At 42.6% G+C, this 25,023-nt stretch overlaps 1 protein-coding gene across 7 annotated transcripts in view; it reads right to left on the bottom strand.

Annotated features, from left to right (window-relative positions):
• DNM3 (dynamin 3) overlaps nucleotides 1–25,023 on the bottom strand; it is a 359,404-nt gene that overhangs the window by 299,090 nt on the left and 35,291 nt on the right. For all 7 annotated transcript variants that reach the window (XM_083157019.1, XM_083157020.1, XM_083157022.1 and 4 more), the window contains 3 exons: nucleotides 19,207–19,349; nucleotides 17,557–17,692; nucleotides 14,916–14,983 (listed from right to left, as the gene is read on the bottom strand). In XM_083157019.1, the coding sequence (XP_083013145.1) occupies nucleotides 14,916–14,983; nucleotides 17,557–17,692; nucleotides 19,207–19,349 (347 nt within the window). The remainder of the gene's footprint in view (nucleotides 1–14,915; nucleotides 14,984–17,556; nucleotides 17,693–19,206; nucleotides 19,350–25,023) is intronic.

The raw sequence follows: 25,023 nt of genomic DNA, 5'->3' as shown, positions 1-25,023 counted from the left end.
TTTTCCACTCTTTTCATGACTTAATACATCAACCCCTCTGTTACCAGATCGAGCGCCAGATGTATCAAGCTTCAAAAAGTGATAAAGTGGAGAGTGATAAACCGCCAGCCAATCAGTTGCTACCTTTCATTTTTCAGACCCAGTCTGTAACATGGCAGGTAGGAGCTGATTGGCTGGCTGTTTATCACTCTCCATTTTATCACTTTTGAAGCTTGATACATCTGGCCCAGATGCTGGTTTAGGATCCTCTTGCTCCATTTGTCCAAATACTGACAGATACCTGCTAAACATGGAACATTGTGCTCATGTTGCACTGCTATCACACACCCAATAAACATGGATCACATTATTATTATTATTATCATCATCATACACCTGATACACACATAACCCTATATACAGGCCTTATTTATTAGACACTTCATTATTTGTATAAAGGTTACAGCAACTTAGTAACATAACATAGGCCCTTATTCTGATCGGTGCGGCCGGATCCGATTATGCGGCCAGGACCGTGCGTGCGAAACCCCGCCTTCCATACGGATCGCCAACTCCGTCCGTACGCGGTAATAAGCTGGCCGAACGGACCGCACGTGTATTTTTCACGGAATACGCCTCCTCCATCTCAGGGAACCTCCCCCATCATTCGATGGTCGCAGACACCAGCAGGTCACCAGCTCCCGCAACCTCAGACCACACGGACATTTTTCCGTGCAAAAGCCGGGATCTGGGCGGGCAGCTGACATCCGGCGATGTCATATGTCCGCCCCATACACGTGCGTCACGGCCGCATTACCATACGTACGCCCAGCGTTTGCATGGGAACGCCCATGAAACGCGGGGCGTATGCATATGGTAATGAGCCCAAATAGCCCTTCACGCCCCTTTCCACCCCTGTTCGGAGTGTTCACATATCATGCGGGATTTGGCCGTACGCCCCGCTCGCACATGCGCAGAGACGCCTCTGCACATGCGCAGACACAAAACATCGGCGGGCCGAACGCACGCGGATATATCCGCACCGACCAGAATAAGGGCCATAGTGACATAGCAATTAAGGTTGAAAAGAGACATTAGTCCATCGAGTTCAACCTATCTGACTTGTAACTACTGACTTGAGTAAGTCATATCTATAGGATTCTCTTAGTGGCCAAAATGTATCCAGTCTTGAATTGAATTAATTTACAGTAGATAACATAACCACCCCGCAATGAGTTCCAGAATTTTACTGCTCTAATGGTGAAGAATCCTCTTCTTAATGCAGTACGGAATTTATTTTTCTCAAGCATCAGTATATGCCCACATGTCCTAAGTACATGTAGCGCCCTATTTTCAAACTAAACTCAGTGCTCTGAATAGGCATATAATTGTAAGAGATGCTAACAGATAGGCATACATTGCTGAAAATATAGTCATATCTGTGAAAAACCTTTGTCTATAAATACATATTTCCATAGGCACAGGCTAGGATTTAAAAGTTAATCTGTAGTTCATGAGAAGGTATATGTATGTGTATATATGTCATTTTTATTGATGGAACATAATTAATGTATGATGTATATACTTAGATATTGCATGTGTTTACACATTTTAATGTATTTCATGTATTTACACACGGCTGGCAAGAGAATAAAGGGACACTTGTGGAAACTTCCAGAGCCACCTTATGCTTCGTGACAAGGGAGTCACATGATGCCAGTCACATGATGCCAGTCACATGACAGTCCTAGGGAAGAGTAGGAAAACATCTCATAGTGACAGTTAGAAAGAAAAACCGCCATTACCCCAGACAGGACTGACATCCTAGGAGCTAACTGCACTGCTGGTAAAGAAGCTGTGCTGTAACTAGAGCAAAGACGGGCACTGTGAGTGAGTGACAGTCAGAGCAGGGCATCAAGGGAGCAATACCTGTCGTTAGGGTGGTCTTTTCGGCATCGGCAGGAGTCAGTAATAGAGTAAAGCCATACAGGGCCTTAACTATAATTGGCAGCAGCAGCAGCTTCTGTGCTAGACTTTCTTCCATGGATGCTGTAGTGGCCATAAAGTGAAGAAGGACTGATGATTATATAGTCCACGCAGCGGTGAGTGGCATCAGTGAAGCCAGCAGCCTTGTGTACAGACACTACTTGCAGCATACACAAGCCAGTTGTAGCAAGTCAGAGATTGGGGGAGCAGCCAAGCTGTAGTACAATGACCAGGCAGCCAGTATAACCTGTGTGTGGTGCTATGTTAGAGCTGCTATCTACGTCATATGATGTGATGATAATTCCTGTCGTTTTATGAATACAGAGACTATAATTATTAACATCCTAAGTGCAGACAGCTTCTAATATCTGTTGCAAACGTAAACTGATGAGGACACGTTGCATGTTTAAGAAGTGAGTTTAGTCTCAATATAAGCTCCAGAGGAACAGTTTCAGGAATAAAAGTAAAGCTTTATACATTTATACATTGACAGTCTGGCCTGAACTTACAAAACTGAGCTGAGGACATTGATACCTGCTTTCATCTAAATGTTACATTTCAAGTGATTTGCTAGCGATTGCAACGTTGTATCATTTGCTCAGGACTGTGCTCAGATAAACGCATATGCAGCTAACACAGTTACTTTACATTAAAGAAAAGAACTTTAATTGTTCATAATTGGACCATAGAGAAGAGTTGTACAGTATACTTCTCAGGGTGTGATTCAGCACAAGTATAGTTTGGATGTCATTGTTGCAAAGGACACAAACCTAAGATACACGTTATTAACTGGAGGTCAAACTACGTAAAAGGAGAACACAGCGGAATTTAATGCTCTACTAGTATACAGAGACTTTATCCAGTAAGTGGCTATACCGGATGTTATATGGGCCCCAACTGCGCACAACTGGGATTGACATATTAGTAATAATAATATTTTACATTTTTTATTTATACCCGGGTATATATATATTTACATCTAACAAATTGGTTTTCTAAAGTTTTTTGTATTGCATGCAAGTAGTCTGTTGTACAGGTATATATATATTTGTTTTTCCACTTTAATATTTGATAATTGTTATTATACTAATGTATACTAATATAGCCTAAGTGTTGTTAATTTATCATAAAAAATATAAAGACGTTTTTACTTTATAATTGTATTGAATAACTAATCTGTATATTAGAATTAGAGGTTATCCCTAGCTAACCTAATTTAATTACCCATAGGGTCATTATAACAAAAGCTTGGGTGGAGGCACAAAACATTAGCTAAGCAAGTGAACTAAGCGTTACATTTTGGAGGCACTGCTGAGATCCGAACATATAGTGGTCTCCTGTTTACCAAAATCAAAAGATGGAAATAGTAACTGGGGAAGACATTTTCCGTTGGTGTAGAGATAAAGGGGTTAATGTGCAGTGCAGTTTTGGGCTAGGAGGAAATTTCTCTGATGTCAGTGAGGAAAATGTACTAAAGGAGGTACAAAAATTGTATGGAATAAGTTACCCATATATTGTTGATAAGTGGAAGGGACAATATGGGGATCCATTTGCTTTACTGATCAGTAACAGAAACGATTTAGACCAAGTATTTTTTCCAAGAATGATTGCTATGGAAAATGTACCAGGAAGAAGGATACAACTTTTGTGGCCAGACGGTGGTAATATTGGGGGAGAAGACGCCACAGAAACAGAGGACCATGGATTAGGAGAATTATTTTCTGGGGGCTGTTTCCATGCTACCACTTCAGAATCTGTTCCACAAGAGAATAAAGGTGAAATAACTGGGGTCCAGGTAGAAACTGTGGTAGATAAAGTTGTTAGTCAACTGGAAAGGTGGCACTATGAGGGAGGATACCGACGTTTAAGGATCTTCTCTGGGATATCACCTGTGCCTGCAGGTGAAGAGAATTATGAATTGTGGAGGGAGGCTGCAATACAACACTCCGAAGAATGGCAGTGTCCGGAACATATAAAGAAACAGAGAGTTGTAGAAAGTTTAAGGGGACCAGCCATGGGAGTTATTCAGGCTACCAGAAGAAGTAATTCCCAGGCTACTCTAAAAGATTATATAGAAGCCTTAGATTTTTCATATGGTACATTGGAAGATGTAGGGGATTTGTTGGCCAGGTTAAATAACACATATCAAGAGCCTGGAGAAACATTAACACATTATATATACAGAGTTGATCGATTAATTTATAAAATTATTGATAAGGGAGGTCTTGCTAAGGGAACTGAGGATGAGCAACGGATGAAGCAAATACTCAAGGGTGCTTTGACTAATAATCCGGTTGCTCAACGATTAAGATGTACTATGACAAAGGTTCCTCCTCCTACTTTAACCGAGCTGGTCAGAGAAGTCAAATTGGAGGAAGTCCAGATAGAAAATAGGGAGAAAACTATAAAAAAAGTAAAAGTGGTTCTTCCTGCTTCTGATCAACCCACTATGGATGAGAGGCTATTCAGATTGCTGGAAGAGCAAAACAAGAAAATAGATCAACTCATAGAATTACAGATAAAACAAACCAACAATGTTAATATGCCTTCCGGTATGGGAAGAGGAGCCAATAGGCAAAGGGGTAACCACATTACCTATACTTGTTATAGTTGCGGGCAAATCGGACATCGATCATTTGAATGCCTTAATTCTGGGAATAATAGAGAGAATAATTATACTGCACAGGGGATGCCATCCCAATCGGGAAACGCACAAGGGAGCTCTGTGATCCCCTCACAGACTCCCCAGTCATAAATGTCCGAGCAATGGGGAGTGCCCAGTGGTCAAATAGTCTTCCTGATAGCTTAATGGGAAAGGCTCCACTGGTTAAAGCAATGATCAATGGACATCAATGTACTGTATTAATGGATAGTGGATCTCAAGTATCCATTATTTTTGAGTCCTGGTATAATTTGTATATCTCAGATGTACCTATCCAACCACTTAGTGGTCTCACAATCTGGGGCTTGAGTGAACAAAAGTATCCTTATTTAGGCTATGTTGTGGCTCTAATTTCATTTGAACCTGGGTTGATCACACCAAATGAAACTGTTCCATTTATAGCTTTAGTTTGTCCTGACTCCCCTGGTGATAACGGAGAATTACCTGCCATAGTAGGAACTAATACTAACATGTTCAAAAATCTGATTAAGTGGTGTGAAAAGCAAGAAAAAGAACAACCTAGCTTTGTAGATAGTAAATCAGCTAACAGTAATTACATATGCCAGAGAGTGAACTGTGCACCAGGACTTCCTGCCACAGATTCAAAAACAAATAAAATAGTGTCCCTGAATTTAGAACCCTGTTTTGATGGTAGTGATATTGATTGTGAAAGAAAAAAACAGTTGATGGAACAACTTCAACTTAGAGAACAAGTTTTTTCCAAAAGTGAGTGGGATATAGGTACTGCTACTGGTGTGGAACATCATATTCGATTGAAAGATGACACCCCATTTAGAGAAAGGTCAAGAAGGTTAGCACCTGCAGACTTTGAGGATGTGAGAAAACACTTAAGGGGTCTTTTAGAAACTAGTGTAATTGCTGATTCAGAAAGTCCGTATGCATCCCCTATTGTGGTCGCCCGAAAGAAAAATGGAGAAATTAGATTATGTGTTGATTATAGAACTCTAAATGATCGTACTATACCAGATCAATACACAGTACCGAAAGTGGATGAAGCTCTAGACTGTCTTCAAGGTAGTCAGTGGTTCTCAGTACTAGACTTGCGAAGCGGTTATTACCAAATCCCCATGAGTAAAGAAGATCGCTCTAAAACAGCTTTCATTTGTCCTATCGGATTTTTTGAATTTTTGAAAATGCCCCAAGGAATTAAGGGTGCACCTGCTACATTTCAGAGGACTATGGAGAAAACAGTTGGGGACATGTGCTACAGAGAAGTATTGGTTTATCTCGATGATATAATTGTGTTTGGAAAGACTCTTGAGGAACACAATGTGCGGCTCCTTAAAGTACTAGATAGGCTGCAAGCTAGAGGACTGAAACTATCAGTGGAAAAGTGTAAATTTTGCCAATCAGTAGTAAGATACTTAGGCCATATTGTTAGCCGGGCAGGTATAGCTACCGACCCAGAAAAAGTTGAGGTTGTGAAGAACTGGCCCCGTCCAGACAACCTGAAAGATCTACGGTCCTTTTTGGGGTTTTGTGGATATTACCGGAAATTTGTACCCCAGTATTCCAAACTGGCTCGACCCTTAACTGAATTAACCAAGGGATATCCTCCCACTAATTGGAAGAAGAAACTATCCCTGAAAAGAGATAATTATTATAAACCTCAGGAATCCTTTGGAGAAAGATGGGATGTCCAGTGTGAAGAAGCTTTTCTAAAGTTAAAATATAGTTTAACCAATTCACCAGTATTAGCTTATGCCAACCCAGAACTCCCCTATGAAGTTCACATTGATGCCTCCTATGAAGGACTAGGTGGAGTATTGTACCAACTGCAAGAAAATAAATTAAAGCCCATTTCATATGTCAGTAGGGGTTTATCCATTAGTGAGAAAAGATATCCAGTTCATAAATTAGAGTTCTTGGCTTTAAAATGGGCCATTGTTGATAAATTCCATGATTACTTATATGGTGTTTCCTTTGTAGTTCAGACAGATAATAACCCTTTAACTTACATACATTCCACGGCCAAGTTAGATGCAACTGGTCACCGCTGGTTAGCAGCATTATCCAATTATAATTTTATCATTAAATACCGTCCAGGAATAAATAATCAGGATGCAGATGCATTATCTAGATTGCCAAGGAAGGATGTCCATATTGCACAGGAAGAGTGGATTGAGGTCCCAGCTGCAGAAGTAAAAGGGTTATGTCATCAAATTCATATCACAAGACATGTGGAACCTGTCATTATAACATCGATAGGGGCATCAGAAAGGGCCATCCCTCCTCTGTACTGCTGGCTAAGCCATTCTATAATGGAGGGATTGGAGGTAGTGAGTAAAGATGAGATGTCAAAAGAGCAGTATGAAGATAAAGATATTTTTCCCATTATCCATGCAGTTGAAAACCATCAAACAGATATTACTTATTCAAGCCTTTCCATCAATTCCAAAGTTCTTTTTCGACAAAGGAAGAATTTGATTGTAATGCAAGGATTGTTATACAGACGCATCAGAAGACAGGATGGAACCAAGAAATTACAACTAGTATTACCTGCAAAGTACAAAACAATGGTAATGAAATCCTTGCACAATAACCATGGCCATTTGGGATATGAAAAGACTAAGGGGTTAATCTCTGAACGATTTTATTGGCCTCTTATGAATCAAGACATAGAGCGCTTCTGCAAAACATGTGGCAGTTGTGTAGTAAGAAAAACATTGCCCACAAAATCAGCCTATATGGTAAATATAACCAGCTCTGGGCCAATGGACTTAATATGTATTGATTTTCTGAAACTGGAAGATCCAAGCGGACGGGAAAGTAACATTTTAGTTATTACAGATCATTTCACACGTTACGCTCAGGCATATGTGACCCCTAACCAACGAGCCATTACAGTAGCCAAGACTTTATGGGAAAAGTTTTTTATACATTATGGCCTTCCAGGAAGAATTCACTCTGACCAAGGAAGAGATTTTGAGAGCCGTCTAATTCATGAGTTATGTAACTGCTGTGGTATAAAAAAATCGAGGACCACCCCATACCACCCACAGGGAGATCCACAACCAGAACGTTTTAACAGGACCTTACTGGATATGATAGGCACTTTAAATACAAAACAAAAACATCAATGGAGACAATATATCTCACATCTGGTCCATGCCTATAATTGTACAAAAAATGAGGCCACAGGATACTCCCCCTATTTACTCATGTTCGGAAGGGAAGCACGCTTACCTATAGATGTGTGTTTGGGAACTAAGATTACTACCCCCTCTGCTCCCACTCACACAAAATATGTGAAACAATTACGGAGACAATTAAAAGAAGCCCACAACCTGGCACAAAATGTTGCTAGAAAGTTGGGAGACAGAAACAAACTCAGATATGACACCCATGTGAGGGAACATCCACTATCCCCTGGAGATAAGGTATTAATTAGACATTTGGGGTTACCTAGAAGAAAAAAAATAGCAAATAGGTGGAAAACAGAACCCTATATTGTTTTAAATCAACTACCTAATATTCCTGTCTATCAACTAATATCAGAGAACAGGCAAGGCCCTGTATTAACATATCATAGACAGCATTTATTACCCATACCACAAGATATAAGGTGGGAAGACACTGATGTATTACTGAATGATACTGATCCAAAACCTTTCCTGAAGGCAACTGTACCAGATGAGGAGATAGCAGATGGAGATGAGTCAGATACCTGTGACTATAGACATGGGTGTTACTACAAAGAGAATATGCCCCTAATTGTCAGTAGTGAGAAGTTAGTTGGGCCCATGGCTCCTGTGATGAATTTTACTGACAATGATTGGGAAAAAGAAAATAATAGCAATGTTAATGAAGAGTGTTGGAGTGGGAGTATTGATCAAATATCACAAGACCCATCTGGTGATGATTTAGGTGTAGAAGCACCTGAAATACCTAAATCACCTAGACCAAAAAGGGAATGTAAACCGCCTAGGATCTTTACCTATGAACAACTAGGAAATCCTACAGAAATCCCTTTGCTAGTACATCCTAGAATAGTAATGTCCTGGCCTTATTTTGGATATGTAGGAAATTAAATTAATAGTGAAGCTTAAAAAGATATCATTTAGTACATGAAAGACCAATATGAATCTGTATGGTGATCCTGACCTTTATGTAAGTCAGAATCCCCAGGGGGAGAGTGTAGCGCCCTATTTTCAAACTAAACTCAGTGCTCTGAATAGGCATATAATTGTAAGAGATGCTAACAGATAGGCATACATTGCTGAAAATATAGTCATATCTGTGAAAAACCTTTGTCTATAAATACATATTTCCATAGGCACAGGCTAGGATTTAAAAGTTAATCTGTAGTTCATGAGAAGGTATATGTATGTGTATATATGTCATTTTTATTGATGGAACATAATTAATGTATGATGTATATACTTAGATATTGCATGTGTTTACACATTTTAATGTATTTCATGTATTTACACACGGCTGGCAAGAGAATAAAGGGACACTTGTGGAAACTTCCAGAGCCACCTTATGCTTCGTGACAAGGGAGTCACATGATGCCAGTCACATGATGCCAGTCACATGACAGTCCTAGGGAAGAGTAGGAAAACATCTCATAGTGACAGTTAGAAAGAAAAACCGCCATTACCCCAGACAGGACTGACATCCTAGGAGCTAACTGCACTGCTGGTAAAGAAGCTGTGCTGTAACTAGAGCAAAGACGGGCACTGTGAGTGAGTGACAGTCAGAGCAGGGCATCAAGGGAGCAATACCTGTCGTTAGGGTGGTCTTTTCGGCATCGGCAGGAGTCAGTAATAGAGTAAAGCCATACAGGGCCTTAACTATAATTGGCAGCAGCAGCAGCTTCTGTGCTAGACTTTCTTCCATGGATGCTGTAGTGGCCATAAAGTGAAGAAGGACTGATGATTATATAGTCCACGCAGCGGTGAGTGGCATCAGTGAAGCCAGCAGCCTTGTGTACAGACACTACTTGCAGCATACACAAGCCAGTTGTAGCAAGTCAGAGATTGGGGGAGCAGCCAAGCTGTAGTACAATGACCAGGCAGCCAGTATAACCTGTGTGTGGTGCTATGTTAGAGCTGCTATCTACGTCATATGATGTGATGATAATTCCTGTCGTTTTATGAATACAGAGACTATAATTATTAACATCCTAAGTGCAGACAGCTTCTAATATCTGTTGCAAACGTAAACTGATGAGGACACGTTGCATGTTTAAGAAGTGAGTTTAGTCTCAATATAAGCTCCAGAGGAACAGTTTCAGGAATAAAAGTAAAGCTTTATACATTTATACATTGACAGTCTGGCCTGAACTTACAAAACTGAGCTGAGGACATTGATACCTGCTTTCATCTAAATGTTACATTTCAAGTGATTTGCTAGCGATTGCAACGTTGTATCATTTGCTCAGGACTGTGCTCAGATAAACGCATATGCAGCTAACACAGTTACTTTACATTAAAGAAAAGAACTTTAATTGTTCATAATTGGACCATAGAGAAGAGTTGTACAGTATACTTCTCAGGGTGTGATTCAGCACAAGTATAGTTTGGATGTCATTGTTGCAAAGGACACAAACCTAAGATACACGTTATTAACTGGAGGTCAAACTACGTAAAAGGAGAACACAGCGGAATTTAATGCTCTACTAGTATACAGAGACTTTATCCAGTAAGTGGCTATACCGGATGTTATATGGGCCCCAACTGCGCACAACTGGGATTGACATATTAGTAATAATAATATTTTACATTTTTTATTTATACCCGGGTATATATATATTTACATCTAACAAATTGGTTTTCTAAAGTTTTTTGTATTGCATGCAAGTAGTCTGTTGTACAGGTATATATATATTTGTTTTTCCACTTTAATATTTGATAATTGTTATTATACTAATGTATACTAATATAGCCTAAGTGTTGTTAATTTATCATAAAAAATATAAAGACGTTTTTACTTTATAATTGTATTGAATAACTAATCTGTATATTAGAATTAGAGGTTATCCCTAGCTAACCTAATTTAATTACCCATAGGGTCATTATAACAAAAGCTTGGGTGGAGGCACAAAACATTAGCTAAGCAAGTGAACTAAGCGTTACATACATACCCTCCAACATGACCCATTCCATTAGGTACAAAATGCTCTGTTTCTGGACTTCCTTACCAGTGGCAGTTGCAGAGGTGGGGCTGCAGCACTGTCCAATATTCAAAAAAGGGCAGCCACACCTAATGCCACTCCAAACATCACTGTCCTGGACTCACTGGCAGTTGATGTGACCCTCCCTCTTTGAATTTTGGACTGTGCTGGAGTCCCACCTCTGTAACTGCCACTGGCAGGGAAGTCCAGGAACAGGGCATAGTGGGGCAGATGTATCATAGCAGCTCTTATCGCGCCGCTATGATACTTCCTGCTTCGCCTCAATAGCGAGGCGAAGCAGGAAGGGACATCGACAAGATGTATTAACATCTTGTCTGCCGAAGCGGGGGAGCGTTAACTCCCCCCTCCGGCGATGTCCCTTTCTGGAGATAGCGCATCAGTTAATACTGATGCGCTATCTCCTGTCCCCCGGCCAGCCGCACTGGGCATGCGCGGGATCTCGCTGTTCACGCGAGATCCCCAGCGCAGCCCAGACCTAACAGCAGGGACAGCGCTGTCCCTGCTGTTTAGATAGGGCTTCGCCAGCCTGATGCTGGCGAAGCCAAAGCAGGCTTCGTGCGGAACGGTCAGCGATGCTGACCATTCATACATTCGGCCTGCTATCATTTTGATAGCAGCGCCGATATGGACAGGGGCGCATAGCGCCCCTGTCCTTTACCGCATCTCACCTGCTTCATACATGGGGGAGAAGCGGTATCAGTGCACATAACGTGCGCTGATACCCCTTCTCCCCCATAACGACACTTCATACATCTGCCCCTTTGTACCTAATGGAATGGGACATGTTGGAGGGTATGTAAGTATAGACCTGTTAGTGAACAAATCTGTGCTGATAGGCTAAAGCCCTGAACTGTCACTCTATGACTCCCCCCAGCATTATACACACAGTCACTGGGGGGGTATGCAATGTGCCGCCGCTATATCCGACATGGGAAATAGCGGTGGCTCCCTATTCAATTCTGTCATTAACTAAAGCATTGATGCGGGATCACGGCAGAACGGGCCCGACTTCAGAAGCTGTCGGGCCCGTTCTGCCGATAACGGCTGTGGATTGTCGCGATCCAGGCCGCAGATCGACAATCCACGGCCGTTTTCATGGCCAGTCCCCCTTTGCGGCCATCGGCTGGTTGGACATTGAATCCCGTCTGTCGTTATGCGGTCGATCTGACCACAAATGGGCCAGGATCACGGCTGTCACCGTGATCCCAGATTGCATACACTGTAGAACCCCATATCTGTTATTTCTTACCAGTTATTTATATATAGCGCATACATATTCCGCAGCTCTTTACAAAGAATATTTGAACATTCACATCAGTCCCTGCCCCAGTGGAGCTTACAATCTATATTCCCTACCCCATGCACACGCACACACACACACACACACACACACATTAATTCTAGTGTTAATTTTGTTGGGAGCCAATTAACCTACCAGTATATTTTTGGATTGCGGGAGGAAACCGGAGCACCCAGAGGAAACCCACACAAGTACAGGGATAATATACAAATTCTGCACAGTTATGACCATGGTGGGAATGCTAACCATTACATGGTCAATGCTGAGGTTAAAACTACTAAACTATAAAGCCATACCTCTATATACAAGTAACTATGGCACATCTAATACCTAAAGAAGCAATAATACATGTACTGTATGTTACTTAAAAAAGATGGCACATTTTCCTCCAAATTGTTAATGATGAAAAATGTCTTAAACTTTGTAAGGCCCAAAGACCATTAGCAGGTAATGTAGCACTGTCTAATCATGGTGCTGATGAGAAAGGAATCAGTAGGAAAAATGTAGCTACTGTCCCAATAGATGATGATGATAATCTTCTATAGGATATCTTAAAAAACTATTCATTGAAGAAATGCTAACATACTCCAAGTGCTCTACAGAGAATAAAGGGTGTCCTGAGGTATTCCTGATGACTACAGCACTAAAAGACATTTCCACTTGTCCCTTCCCAGATTAAATTGTAATCTCCACATGCATTTTAGGTGATGACATTAATGCTGTGTACACACGGGGGAGATAGGTGCTATAATCGCTGGGAATATGGTCGCAGGCGACCATATTGCCAGTGATTGGGAGTGTGCCCCGGCGATAAATCTCCGGGTGCGCGCTCCCGTTTTCTGCCCCATTGTAATTGCTGGTCGCAGGAGCTTGCTCCTGCGACCAGCTAATTACCTCTGCGGCTCCCCTGGCAGAGGTTCGTTTTCAACAGCGACCATCTCTGGTCGCTTGTTGAAAAAGAGACACTGAGCAATATATTGCTCAGCAATATATTGCAAGCAATATATTGCTAGCAATATATCTCCCCCCGTGTGTACGCACCTTAAGATTCAGTATTCCAATACTAGATTATTTATGAAGGACATGTTTCCTTAAGAAAGCTGTCAGAGAACAGTGAAACACTGGGATAAATGTAGACTCCATGAGATGCTTAGCACTCTGGGCCAGATGTATCAAGCTTCAAAAAGTGATAAAGTGGAGAGTGATAAACAGCCAGCCAAACAATTGCTACCTGTCATTTTTCAGACCCAGTCTGTAGAATGGCAGGTAGGAGCTGATTGGCTGGCTGTTTATCACTCTCCATTTTATCACTTTTGAAGCTTGATACATCTGGCCCTCTGTCTCATGCTTGATTGGAGTCACATGTACTTTCTGGCCACCACTGTGCTAAACCAGAAGCAGAAACCTACAGGATTGCAAAATATGTGATGCTGCAAGACAGTATGAAGGCTCTGGTGTGTTTTGATCTGTTTGATCTGTTTTGTCGGAAACGGCAATGGATTATCGATTTCATGGCCGTTTCTCGACAATCCGCAGCTGGAACATTGAATACCGGCTGTCGAGTTGCAGGCGAGCTGGGTGAAACCGGCCTGGGATTCCAACTGTCAGGACATTGTGACAGTCAGAATCTCACATTGACTAACCCCCTATAGCTAACAGAAAAAAAAAAAGTATTTGTATTTTACCTATTAACACCAGAAGGTGTTATGCTCTGTTTAGTCAATGGGGGTCAAGACACTGGTTTACTGCTATGTACTTGAATGTGGATTTTAATTTGGTAATTGTAATAACATTTGCATATTTTTATAATAAAATGAATCCAGTCTGTTTTCATAATTCAAAAGAGTGGTACAACACTCCAGAACTTAAGCAGCAATCAACAAACATTAATTAACACGACATAGTGTGAGCCTTGTCTTCTCAAATAAGCATACAGTTATACAACAATAGTTACACAAATCTGAACAGCTAAGCTGGGTACACACTCGGCCGATGGACTGGCCAACTTGTTACTGACAGTCGGGTAGTGCATACAAAATTACCAATCGTCGGGCCAATGTGTTGTGCCTAATGAGACAACTGGATGAGCATTTACATGTGCCCGTCCTGTTGTGATGTCAGACCGCATGTACAGAAAGCACAAAGTGCCTATATATATTGGCCAGTGCCTGTGCTGCAGGGCCAATGCAATAGGGGGGTTATTCTAATTCAATTGGTCCCCCGCTCGTTTGCATGGGGGATCGATTGTTCAGGACTGCGCACACACATAGGTATTTATGCACATGTGCCGCGCACAGCACTCGCACGCAGAAGTCCAGGTGGGGGGCGGTGAGCCAGGGAATTTGTCTATGGGAATGCCCACCCTGGGCGGGTGCGGGGGGGTGGGAAGCTGACGCCACAGCTGACGCCTGTTTCTCACACAGGGCGCTCGCAGGTCAGGATCGCCGACCATCGAATGATTTCTCCCCCGCACCCAAGGCTGCGAATGGACAATTATGCAAATCATCCATTTGCATGCCTACGGGGGTTCAGGGGGGGGCGTGCGGGGGGCATCAGGGGTACTCGCAAGACTGCGAAATTCACAGCCTTGCCAGTCAACCAGAAAAAGGACGTATGTCTGTAAACATCATTTACAGACATATCAGTAGTACACAACCACTGACTCACCATTTAATTGAACACCCAACGTACAGTATTGGCCAGTATGGTCCCAGCATTATTAATAATTATTTAGCACAATAACCTTGCAAAGACAAAAGGTACGATACAGAAATATGTTTACTTTAAAGGTGCTATGAAACCATTAAAAAATAAAAAATGAACAAAACCTGATGCCGTGGATGTTTTTGATTGCATAACTAATCTCTTTCCGTAGGTCCTTTTCCTCAAATTCCATCTAAACAAAAAGGAAAAAGATATTATAAGTCTTATGATTTAAATAAACCTCATATATATACAGTATAATGTAGCGTAGCCGGGCGCTGTGCTATTACACAAGTACCAAGGAGTCCTATGAGGCTTATCAGCTCATACTGATCAGAAGGTGACACACCTATAGTGGAATAAAATATTATCTTATTCACTTTACAACACCACATAGAACTTTACCCCTGAAGAAGTCGTAATGTCTAAACGCGGTGGTTTTTTGTTTCCTTGTTATTGAATTGTTTCAACTGCTTCAAACGAATGAAAACGTTTTATTATACATTTTATTAAATTTATCAACTGTCTCGAGATTATCGGTTATAATTATAGTCACTTGAATCTGATGGTGGCGGTATCAGATAGAGGCGCACTCTATCCATTGTTCTATCTACTTTTCCTTATCCCCACTAACAGGAGGGACATACAGTATAGAGCTGTTGCCTACACACGAATAAGCGCATTGAAAGGGTATTTTGAATATATATATATATACATACATACACACACACACACATTTTAAGCTGTATGTATATAATTCTAAGATTTCTTTAAAAATTTGTGTACATAAATCCATCGCTAATTATTTCAGTAGAAATTATAGCAGTGTGGATTCGCATTATAGCGGTAAAGGCCACAAATCCTGTGTTTAGTCCTTGTCTGTAAGGTTTTTTTTTTTCTTCTACCTTAAATCTTTATTTTAATATTTATACAATTACAAAGAACAAAAATTAGCAAGACATAAACATACAGACATAGGGACATACAGTGGTACAGTTCATCATAGTGATTATTTCAGGACTGCTCTGTGTCTGCAAGGTTACATGCTCTAGTTTATGTTCATGTGCATAGCCTAGTTTATTTTTTTGTTGTCTAGTCAGTGTATCCTCTTACTAGTACCCTGACTCGGTTTGGACTTTTTGTAACCTCAAAAGACCAGGTAGTATCCGAGTACGGGGTAGAGCTAGTCTGCCCAGGAAAGGCAGCTTTATAGTGTGTACACACGGTCCGATTTCGTTTCCGATGTTGACAATATAGTCAACATCGGATCGGAATCGGATATAAATCGGATGTAGGTTGTATGTTTTTTAGGGCTTCAGGCTCCGATTTGAGGGCGATGCGCGCTCCCGTGTCCTCTAAAATCAGATCGTAAAAAGAGAGGGCAGGCAAGACTTTTTAGTGGAAATCTGAAGGAGATCGCATGCATAGTATGCGCCTTGCGATGTCCTTCAGATCCGATGTCCGATCTGATAGTAAATCACATAGTAAATCACATAGTAAATCTTATGGTAAAAAGTGAAAATCTTAAAGCAGATCTGAGAAAAAAATAAAAAAAAGGGGAAAAGTAAAAATCGAACTAAACATCGAATTGTGTACAAGTGTGTACACAGCATAAGAGTCAGGGTCAGGCGCTGCTGTGGCTTCACCACCTCAGCCACAGAAGCACAATGCAGGCTGTAATCAACACCTGCCAGTCAGAGCGAGGGTTAAATCTGAGTTCACCCCAGATTATCATAACAGCAATGAGCGATTTTCAGCCCATCAGTGTTTTCCCATCATCGCTCACCATACACGCTGTTCAAAATTGCACAGTGTTTAAGGACCTACAGACTTGCCTGCAGTCTATTTTTCTATTCCATACTGACTAAACAGGGGCGCGCATTAGGATAGAATCTGCATCGAATTTGGCTGAACTTTCTATTCAATTTTGACTGTATAGTCAAAATCCATAGCCAGAATTGCACCTATTCATTTTGCACACAAGTTATAATCCAAATATATGCTATGCCAGCAGAACACACTACAGCTATCTTGAAACAAGCATGCCCATCTGCCTGTCCACCCTGACACACCCATATGCCCACCTATATATTTATTTCAGTAACTAAAACTCTTATTCAGATATTAAACTGGAACTCCTGCATATATCATTCACTGTACAATTTCTATTGTTACATGTAGGCTGTGTGAGTGCATCATATGTACACACTCTCTGACCATTTATATTTGCTTTGATTCACTATCTGAGGGAGGCCACTTCTACATAATTGTGTTTTATTTGTAATCTCTAAAAATCCATGTTGGCAATTTGACCATGTCAGCATAACATAATGAATGCCAGCATTTCCAATATGTCTGTATTTTGACTATCTGCCAATGCTCCTCTGTATTTTGACCCTCAGTATTTTGAATGTGGGTTAATCATACTGAACCCCATCCCAAGGTAAGTACTATTATCATATAGTGTAGGACCCCCAAATCAAAAACTCCTTGGGTGTTGGCTTATGACAAGTTCACAAATGTATGCAGCTTAGATCCCAGCATTTCTGTTACATTTAGGAGTTCTCTTCTAACTAGCCCATTACAGTGGACTGGGGGAATTTGTCCTTCTTTTTTCTTATCTAACCTTTCAATTAAATGATTCCCCTTACCAATGCTCGGAAGCTGATCACCAGTTTCAAAATATAATTAACTCTATGCCATTTTACCTAAGATGTATGATAACTGAAATGACAGCAAAGTACAGGATATGTGTGTCTACAATACCTTAACCAGTTCAAATGGGAAGCGCTCATGAAAGATGCGATTGATTTTGGCACCACCCGAGAGCTCCCGGGTATCCACTTGATTCCCTGATCCCGCAATCCTCTTCTCAAAGTCTAGAGCAAAATGCTGGACCATCCTGTAAATAATAATTAATTGATGGTGGGTTTTAAAAGTATTCTCTTTACAATCATTATCAAAAAGCAATTAAAGTAATTCCAAATGAACAGATATCAAATGGGGTTAGTGATGGACAGTTGCGGTGATGGTGTGGGAGGTGCGGGTGCGTTGGTGGGGGGTCACGGGGATTGGTGAGTGTACTCAGAGAAGACCGCAGATACTAGGACTGCACCAGCGGTTGGAGTCACTCATCAGGTACTAGAAGCCGGACCCTGTCTTGATGCTGACCCTCAACTGAGTTTTTAATACCACTGATATGTGCAAATGAGTGGGGGACATAACACATGCTTTGAATACCAATAACAAAACTAACTGGTGTTCCATACCAGAGGATGTTTAATTGAATGCATGCATACTAACTATCCTAATACAAGGAACTTTAAGCAACTGAGTATTTACTCATTTTAATGTTTGTTTGTCTTGTCTGTGTTGTTGGCCAATTGTGTGATTATTTAAAATAAATATACTGTTATTTTGCACAGCGCTGCTCCATTTTTATTTTTTCTGGGTGGGGGAGGGTTGCATACCTCCCAACTTTCTTGATAGCAGAATAGGGACACTGGCGTGGCCTATGCAAATGAGGGTGCGACTTATGCTAATTAAACCACGCCCCCTTTTCCGGTCACGAATAGACGCTATGCGCATGGTGAGAACAGCAAGGGGCTCCCTATTTTAGCACCCACCTGTTGCTCTTATAGCTGATGTCCCAGTACGCAGTCCAGCAAGACAGATGGCAGCGCTGCTTTGTGTGTCTAGCGTTTGTCCCTTCTGTGTTTTACGACTGTAGTAGTAGCACAGAAGTGGAGGATTGTGTCCGACATGGATTGTGTCCATGCAGTGATGTAAGGAAGGTTGGTGCGGGTCGCCTGGCCAGTATTGTAGTGGCGCAGGAGGGCAGGAGCGTGGGCGCAAGTGAGCGACGTAAGTCAGCGGGTGTTCCCACTGACAGCAGCGCGGTGCACAGTGAGCGAAGGCAGTAAGGGGCCCCTCCCACTTACAGTAGTGGGAATGTATGGGGGTGTGAACGCTACCTGGAGGCACGCTACATATTTGGTGCAAGGGCATGCCTCCAGCGGTGATGTCACGGGAGCTGCATGCGTGTTCCCCGGGCAGGAAATTATCGTATGTACAGTATATACCAGTTGTGTGGCGGGGTGCTTCACCTATAGTGTGTGTGTGTGCAGATGTGTGCACATCATGGCTCTCTTCTTTGGTACCTGTCGACCTTCACTTATGTCAACCAAGACACCTGTTGACCCAACGGTGTCGACCTAATGACTGTTGACCTAAGTGCTGTCGACAATACAACCATATCCCAATCTTGTGCATATATGGAAAAAGCAGGCGGTACTGTCTAATATACACGTCCATTGGGGGTACAGGTACTCAAGAGGAAGGTCAGGTCAAAAGTGTATGTCAGACACAGAAAATACAATTCAGAAATGAATAATAGACAGAAGCCAAATGACTTACTGTAGCAAAGCCTTGGTCTTCCATGACGGATCCTCTGGTTTAAAACTTTTGTAAACCTCAACATCGTGTTCTAAGCAAAGCAGCTGATTTTGTAGCTTGTTCCTGAGCTCAGGTAATGTTTCCCGTATGTGGTTTGTAAGTTGCTTTTTGAATACAAAAGCAAAAAGAAACAATGAGCTGATAAAAAATAAAAAATACACACTACCTCCTATAATAAACCCTGATGCAGTGCAAGAGGTGCAAATGCATTTATTGCTTTTGTATGAAGGCAAAATACTGGCTGCAGCTGCATTTAGCAAATAATGGGCACCTTTGTGCTTAACTAAGGAATGCTTAATATTTGACAAACAATCTCATATACTTTTTCACTCATGTTCTGTTAATGATAAAAACATTCTTTGTAAGTTATTGTTATCCATTTGGAACTTGGAGCTTAACAGAAAAATGGAATCTATTTTTGAGTTTTGTTTCAATGATTTTTATCGAACTTTCAGGGGAAGGATACAGAAAAAAGGGGTATGGATCATTAGGTCTACAGCAAGAAGGTCGACAAGCATTGGGTCGACACCACTAGGTCGACATGGGGAAATGATGACATGGGTCTAGGTCAACATAGGACTAAGGCCAACATGAATCTAGGTCGACATGGGTTTAGGCCATCAGGTGGACACAAGCATTAGGTCGACATGGGCAAGGTCGAGTCAAAGGTTGACATGGGGTTTTTCACAGTTTTTTGCCCCTAATGTCGACACAGTCGACATGGGCACAGGTTAAAGTGCACCGCATCCCCTCGCATGCTTCGGGCATGGTGAGGCACTATTTTATTCTCACACCACACCCTAGTGAATGGTAAGGCATGAAATACCGCCTGTCGGCACATGTCGGCTCAAAAAACAGTGGAAAACCCCATGTTTACCTTTCGACCATCGACCTTGCCCATGTCAACCTAATGCTTGTGTCAACCTAATGACCTGTCAACCTAGACCCATGTCAACCTAGTCCCATGTCAACCTAGCAGCATATCGACCTAATGGTGTCGACCCAATGCTTGTCAACCATCTTGCTGTAGACCTAATGACCGTATCCCAGAAAAAAGTCACATACATCATACAAAGGCCATAACAATTGATTTCCAAGTTTAAAAGTGGGTACTTATTTAAATAGGCAAGTGTTGTAAATATATTTCCTAGAATACATTCTGCCTATGCCAGTCACGCTTCTGATGAAGGATCAACCTTGATCTGAAACACGTTAAGCGTGGCTTCCTTCGTTTGCTATTGGATCGCCTGCCTGCTCCCATCCGATTCCCCCCTGGAGGACAGCTGCCCCATCTGGAGGTGCAGTGATCATAAACATCCCAGGATGGTCAAAATGGCCCTATTGATTGTAAGCTTGCAGCAGGGCCCTCTTACCTCCAAGTCTGTCTGTTGTAACTTGTTACCCAGTTTGTTTTATCTCTGTTTACAATTGTAAAGCGCAACAGAATCTGCTGAGCTATATAACAAACTGTAAATAAATAGTAAATAAAAGGAAGTGTGAGCAGTGTTTGCCATGGGCTTCTACAGTATGTCTTAAGCTGTATTTATCCCGTCTATTGTGAGTGCGTTTTATTAAATAAATTTGTTCAAAATTGAATGATCTGCACTATCTTTTGCTTTTCTGGTCTCAGCATCTTATGAGATAGGAGATTTTTTATTACAGAAACTGATTGGTTGCCCATAGCAACATCACATGTGAAGTAGAATGCACATCTTAGTAAATTTCCCCCATATCAATTATACCCTTTTAGACTGCCAACAGCAGCTCGGGTTATTGCAAATGAAAGCAGAGGAACCTAGGTTTCTGTGCAGTCTGAAAGGGAACACTTGAAAGAACCTGGGTAGAATGACCAGGCACTTCAAACCTGGTTGAAGTGCAGCCAGATTGATGCGACCCAGGACCCCTTCACAGCAATGGGACAGCTGGCACTTGAAGATGATCTCATCTCGAAGCACCATATTTGCACATCTGTGTGGTGATGTCTTTGACCCGGCTATAAACCAGGACAGGCTGCCAGTCTGAAAGAAGTCTCAGCTGGGTTACACCCAGGTTGAACCTGTGTGCAAAATCAATGTGTGGATTAATACAAATTGGATTAATACAAATGTATTTTTAAATAAATGAACTTGTTTGTATTGGACCCAAACGGACTTGCCCAAAAAAGAGAAATAGAAAAATTATGTGGATATCTCAATTACAACTATGCTCCAAGAATGAACATATATGCGTGTTATGAATAGGAAGTATATGTGGAACGCATTTGGAATGCATTAAGTTGTGGAAAAGAGAGAGAGAACATCCAGACGTGTCATCAACAGGAAGAACACGACGCGCAGTTGAAATGCATGATGCTGCCGGGGAGGAAGAGAACGTCACTTCCGGTGAAGGACGTATCATCCGGAACAGCTGTAGTGTGCTGATTTGAAGGGGTTAATAAACCCCTTCAAATCAGCCCCGAGAACGGCCCTTAATAAAGGCCCTGCTCGATGGCGACCGCTACGCTTCTGAAGAAGGGCACATATCTGCCCGAAATCGCGCTTAAGTCTGCTGCTGTCCTGCGGGACACTAGGACGGGGAATCCTGATGACTGTTGGGAAACTGTACTTATCCCTCCTTCTGACCTCTGTATCCATTACCCATGTTATGGGTTCCATGCTTTATATGTGAGTGTGCCTTATATATATTTGTATTTGTGACTGTGAAAATGGTATTTGCACCATATTTGTTTCTATTGAGTCCCATTTAGGGCACAAAGAGGAAGAATATATCTTTGGGAAGAAGACATATATGCTTAATATAAAAATCCGGTACTTGTTTCCTAGCAAGGCACCCTTCGCATTGTATACCATAAGACTAAAAAGGGATTTGTGTACTTACTGTTAAATCCTTTTCTCCGATTCCACAGGTGGCACTGGAGATCTACAGTGGGGAATAGAGGGCGACCACTAGGAGCTTGGGCACTATAAAAAATATAACACTGTGGCTAGCTCCTCCCCTCTACTTCCCCCTGCCCGCCAGTCTTAAAGAATTGTGCCCGGAGGAGGCTGGAAGATGCAACATACTTCCGAGAGGAGGGTAACCATCACACGTAAAACATGCACTCTAGAAACTGTAGAACAGAAGAAAAATAGAAATTTCTTTCAAACAGAGTCAACCAAACAACTGAAGTGACCAGGGTTTTTTACTAACAACCTGAATTACCCTGTAATAACTGTCCTGTATATCTGAACTGAAGGAATAGCAGCGCCGGGAGGGCGTCCAGTGCCACCTGTGGAATCGGAGAAAAGGATTTAACAGTAAGTACACAAATCCCTTTTTCTCCTTCATCCACTAGGTGGCACTGGAGATCTACAGTGGGGACGTCCCAGAGCTCCCATTACGGGCGGGACGGCGCTGAGATCCTTCCAACACTGCACGGCCGAACTGTGAAGCTTGGGCCGCAAAAGTATCAAATCGATAGAATTTGATAAAGGTTCTTTGTCCGGACCAGGTGGCAGCCCTACACAATTGCAGAACCGAGACCCCTCGGGCAGCCGCCCACGAAGGACCTACTGAGCGTGTGGAGTGTGCCGTAATAGGGAAGGAGGCACCTGAGATGCCGTCACATATGCCTGTCTGATTGTAAGGCGAATCCATCTGGCCAAAGCCTGTTTGGAGGCCGGCCAACCTCTTTTTGAGATGTCATAAAGTACAAATAAAGAATCGGTCTTTCTCACAGAAGCGGTTCTGGAAATGTAGATTCTGAGGGCCCGTACCACGTCCAGGTATTTAGAATCACTGGAATCCTCTGTAAACGCAGGAACCACAATGGGCTGGTTTATGTGGAAAGAGGACACCACTTTTGGTAGGAAAGACGCCTTTGTCCGTAACTCTGCTCTGTCCTCGTGAAAAACAAGGAATGGTGGGCGACATGATAATGCGCTCAAATCTGAAACCCGCCTAGCTGAGGCTAAGGCCAGAAGAAGGACTGTCTTCCAGGTTAGGTATTTTAACTCAACTCCTTCTAAAGGTTCAAACAGTGGAGACTGTAGAAACGAGAGGACTAGATCGAGATCCCATGGTGATGTGGGTGTCCGGAAGGGAGGTTGAATTCTCAACACTCCCTGAAAGAAAGTTTGCACTTGTGGCAGCAGGGCTAATTTCTTTTGGAAATAAATGGAAAGGGCAGAGACTTGGACTTTCAGGGATCTCAGGCGTAAACCTGCAGTAAGACCTGCCTGGAGGAAGAGTAGAAGACGAGCCAATTTAAAAAATCTTGGCGATACGCTACGACTCTCACACCATGAAATGTACGCCCTCCATATACGATGGTAATGAATGGAGGTGACTTCCTTCCTAGCTCGTAACATAGTAGGAATCACTGCTGAAGGAATCCCAGCTCTTCTTAGGATTGTCCTCTCAGTAGCCATGCCGTCAAATGAAGCCGCTGTAAGTCCGGATGGACGAAGGGACCTTGTGACAGCAGGTCGTGCTGCAGCGGTAGAGGCCATGGCTCGTCTACTAGTAGAGCTGTGAGCGTGGTGTACCACGACCTGCGAGGCCAGTCCGGTGCTATTAGAAGCACTGTGACTGATTCTCTGCGTGTATCCTCGGCCACTAGAAAGGCCAACTCTTGAACGCCCGCGGAATCTTGCCGTAGGGCTAAAGGACCGAAAGGATGGTCCCTGAAAGGGCCTCCTAGGAGGAGGAGGAGGGGCGGCAGAAGGTAAGAAAGATGATTTCCCCCCCGTGGCCTGGGAAATCATCTTGTCTAGTTCCGTCCCAAACAAAAACTCCCCCTGAAAGGGCAGAGCCTCCACTGCTCTTTTGGATTCCGCATCTGCCTGCCATTGGCGTAGCCAGAGGGCTCTGCGAGCCGAAATGGACAGAGCGGAGATGCGGGATGCCAATATACACACATCCGTAGAAGCCTCTATAAGATAAGCAGCGGCTTCTTTTATGTGGTCCGCTAGAGCCACTAACTCACCTGTCGCTGGATCATTACCAAGATGTTCGGAGATCTGGGTTGCCCAGGCCTCCATCGCTTTGCTCACCCAGCATCCCACTTGTGCAGGGCGTTGTACCAAACCCGCAGCCGTGTAGATGTTCTTAAGGGTGGCTTCAAGCTTCTTGTCGGACGTCTCCTTCAACGAGGATGTTCCCGGGATAGGGAGGACTGTCTTCTTAGATAGACGGGAGACCGATGGGTCCACTGAAGGTGGAGTCTCGCATAATTTTCTACTATCTGCAGGAAAAGGGTATGCAGTTAAGAATTTGTTGGAGGCCTGAAAACGTCTATCTGGATGAAGCCATGCGTCCTTTAAATGTTGGTCTAATTCCTCAGACACTGTAAAAGCAGCCGCCTGCCTGCGACGCTTACCAAACATTTGAGGGCGAGCTGGAGGACACGCCTCGTCGTCTACTTTTAAGGTAGACTTAACCTTAGCAATGAGGTCTTCTAACCCCTGTGAAACCGGCTCCGGGGCTGGTTGTACTTGTAACATATCAATAGGGTCAGTGTCAGGACACTGTCCCTCCTCTAGAGGAGGCATGTCATCATCTGATCCATATGCGTCAAATCTGTCAGTGAACAGACGGTTCTCATTAGACAAGGTGGGCGGAGCTATAGGATCCGCATCACTAGGAATAAGGGCCCTGGTTAACGATTCCACTGCCGAAGTTAATTCGGCCTGTTGAGACCTAGCAGTCTCTCTATCCTTATGTGACGCTGATAATTCAGCCGATAAATGGGAAATAACCTGTGTTAGTTGTGAAGCCCAAACAGGTACTTCTTGCTGG

Source organism: Crinia signifera, chromosome 8, assembly GCF_055691185.1.
Source record: "Crinia signifera chromosome 8, ASM5569118v1, whole genome shotgun sequence".
Taxonomy (NCBI): domain Eukaryota; kingdom Metazoa; phylum Chordata; class Amphibia; order Anura; family Myobatrachidae; genus Crinia; species Crinia signifera.
Note: the sequence above shows the minus strand (reverse complement) of the source record. Positions and strands in the feature narration are given on the sequence as shown.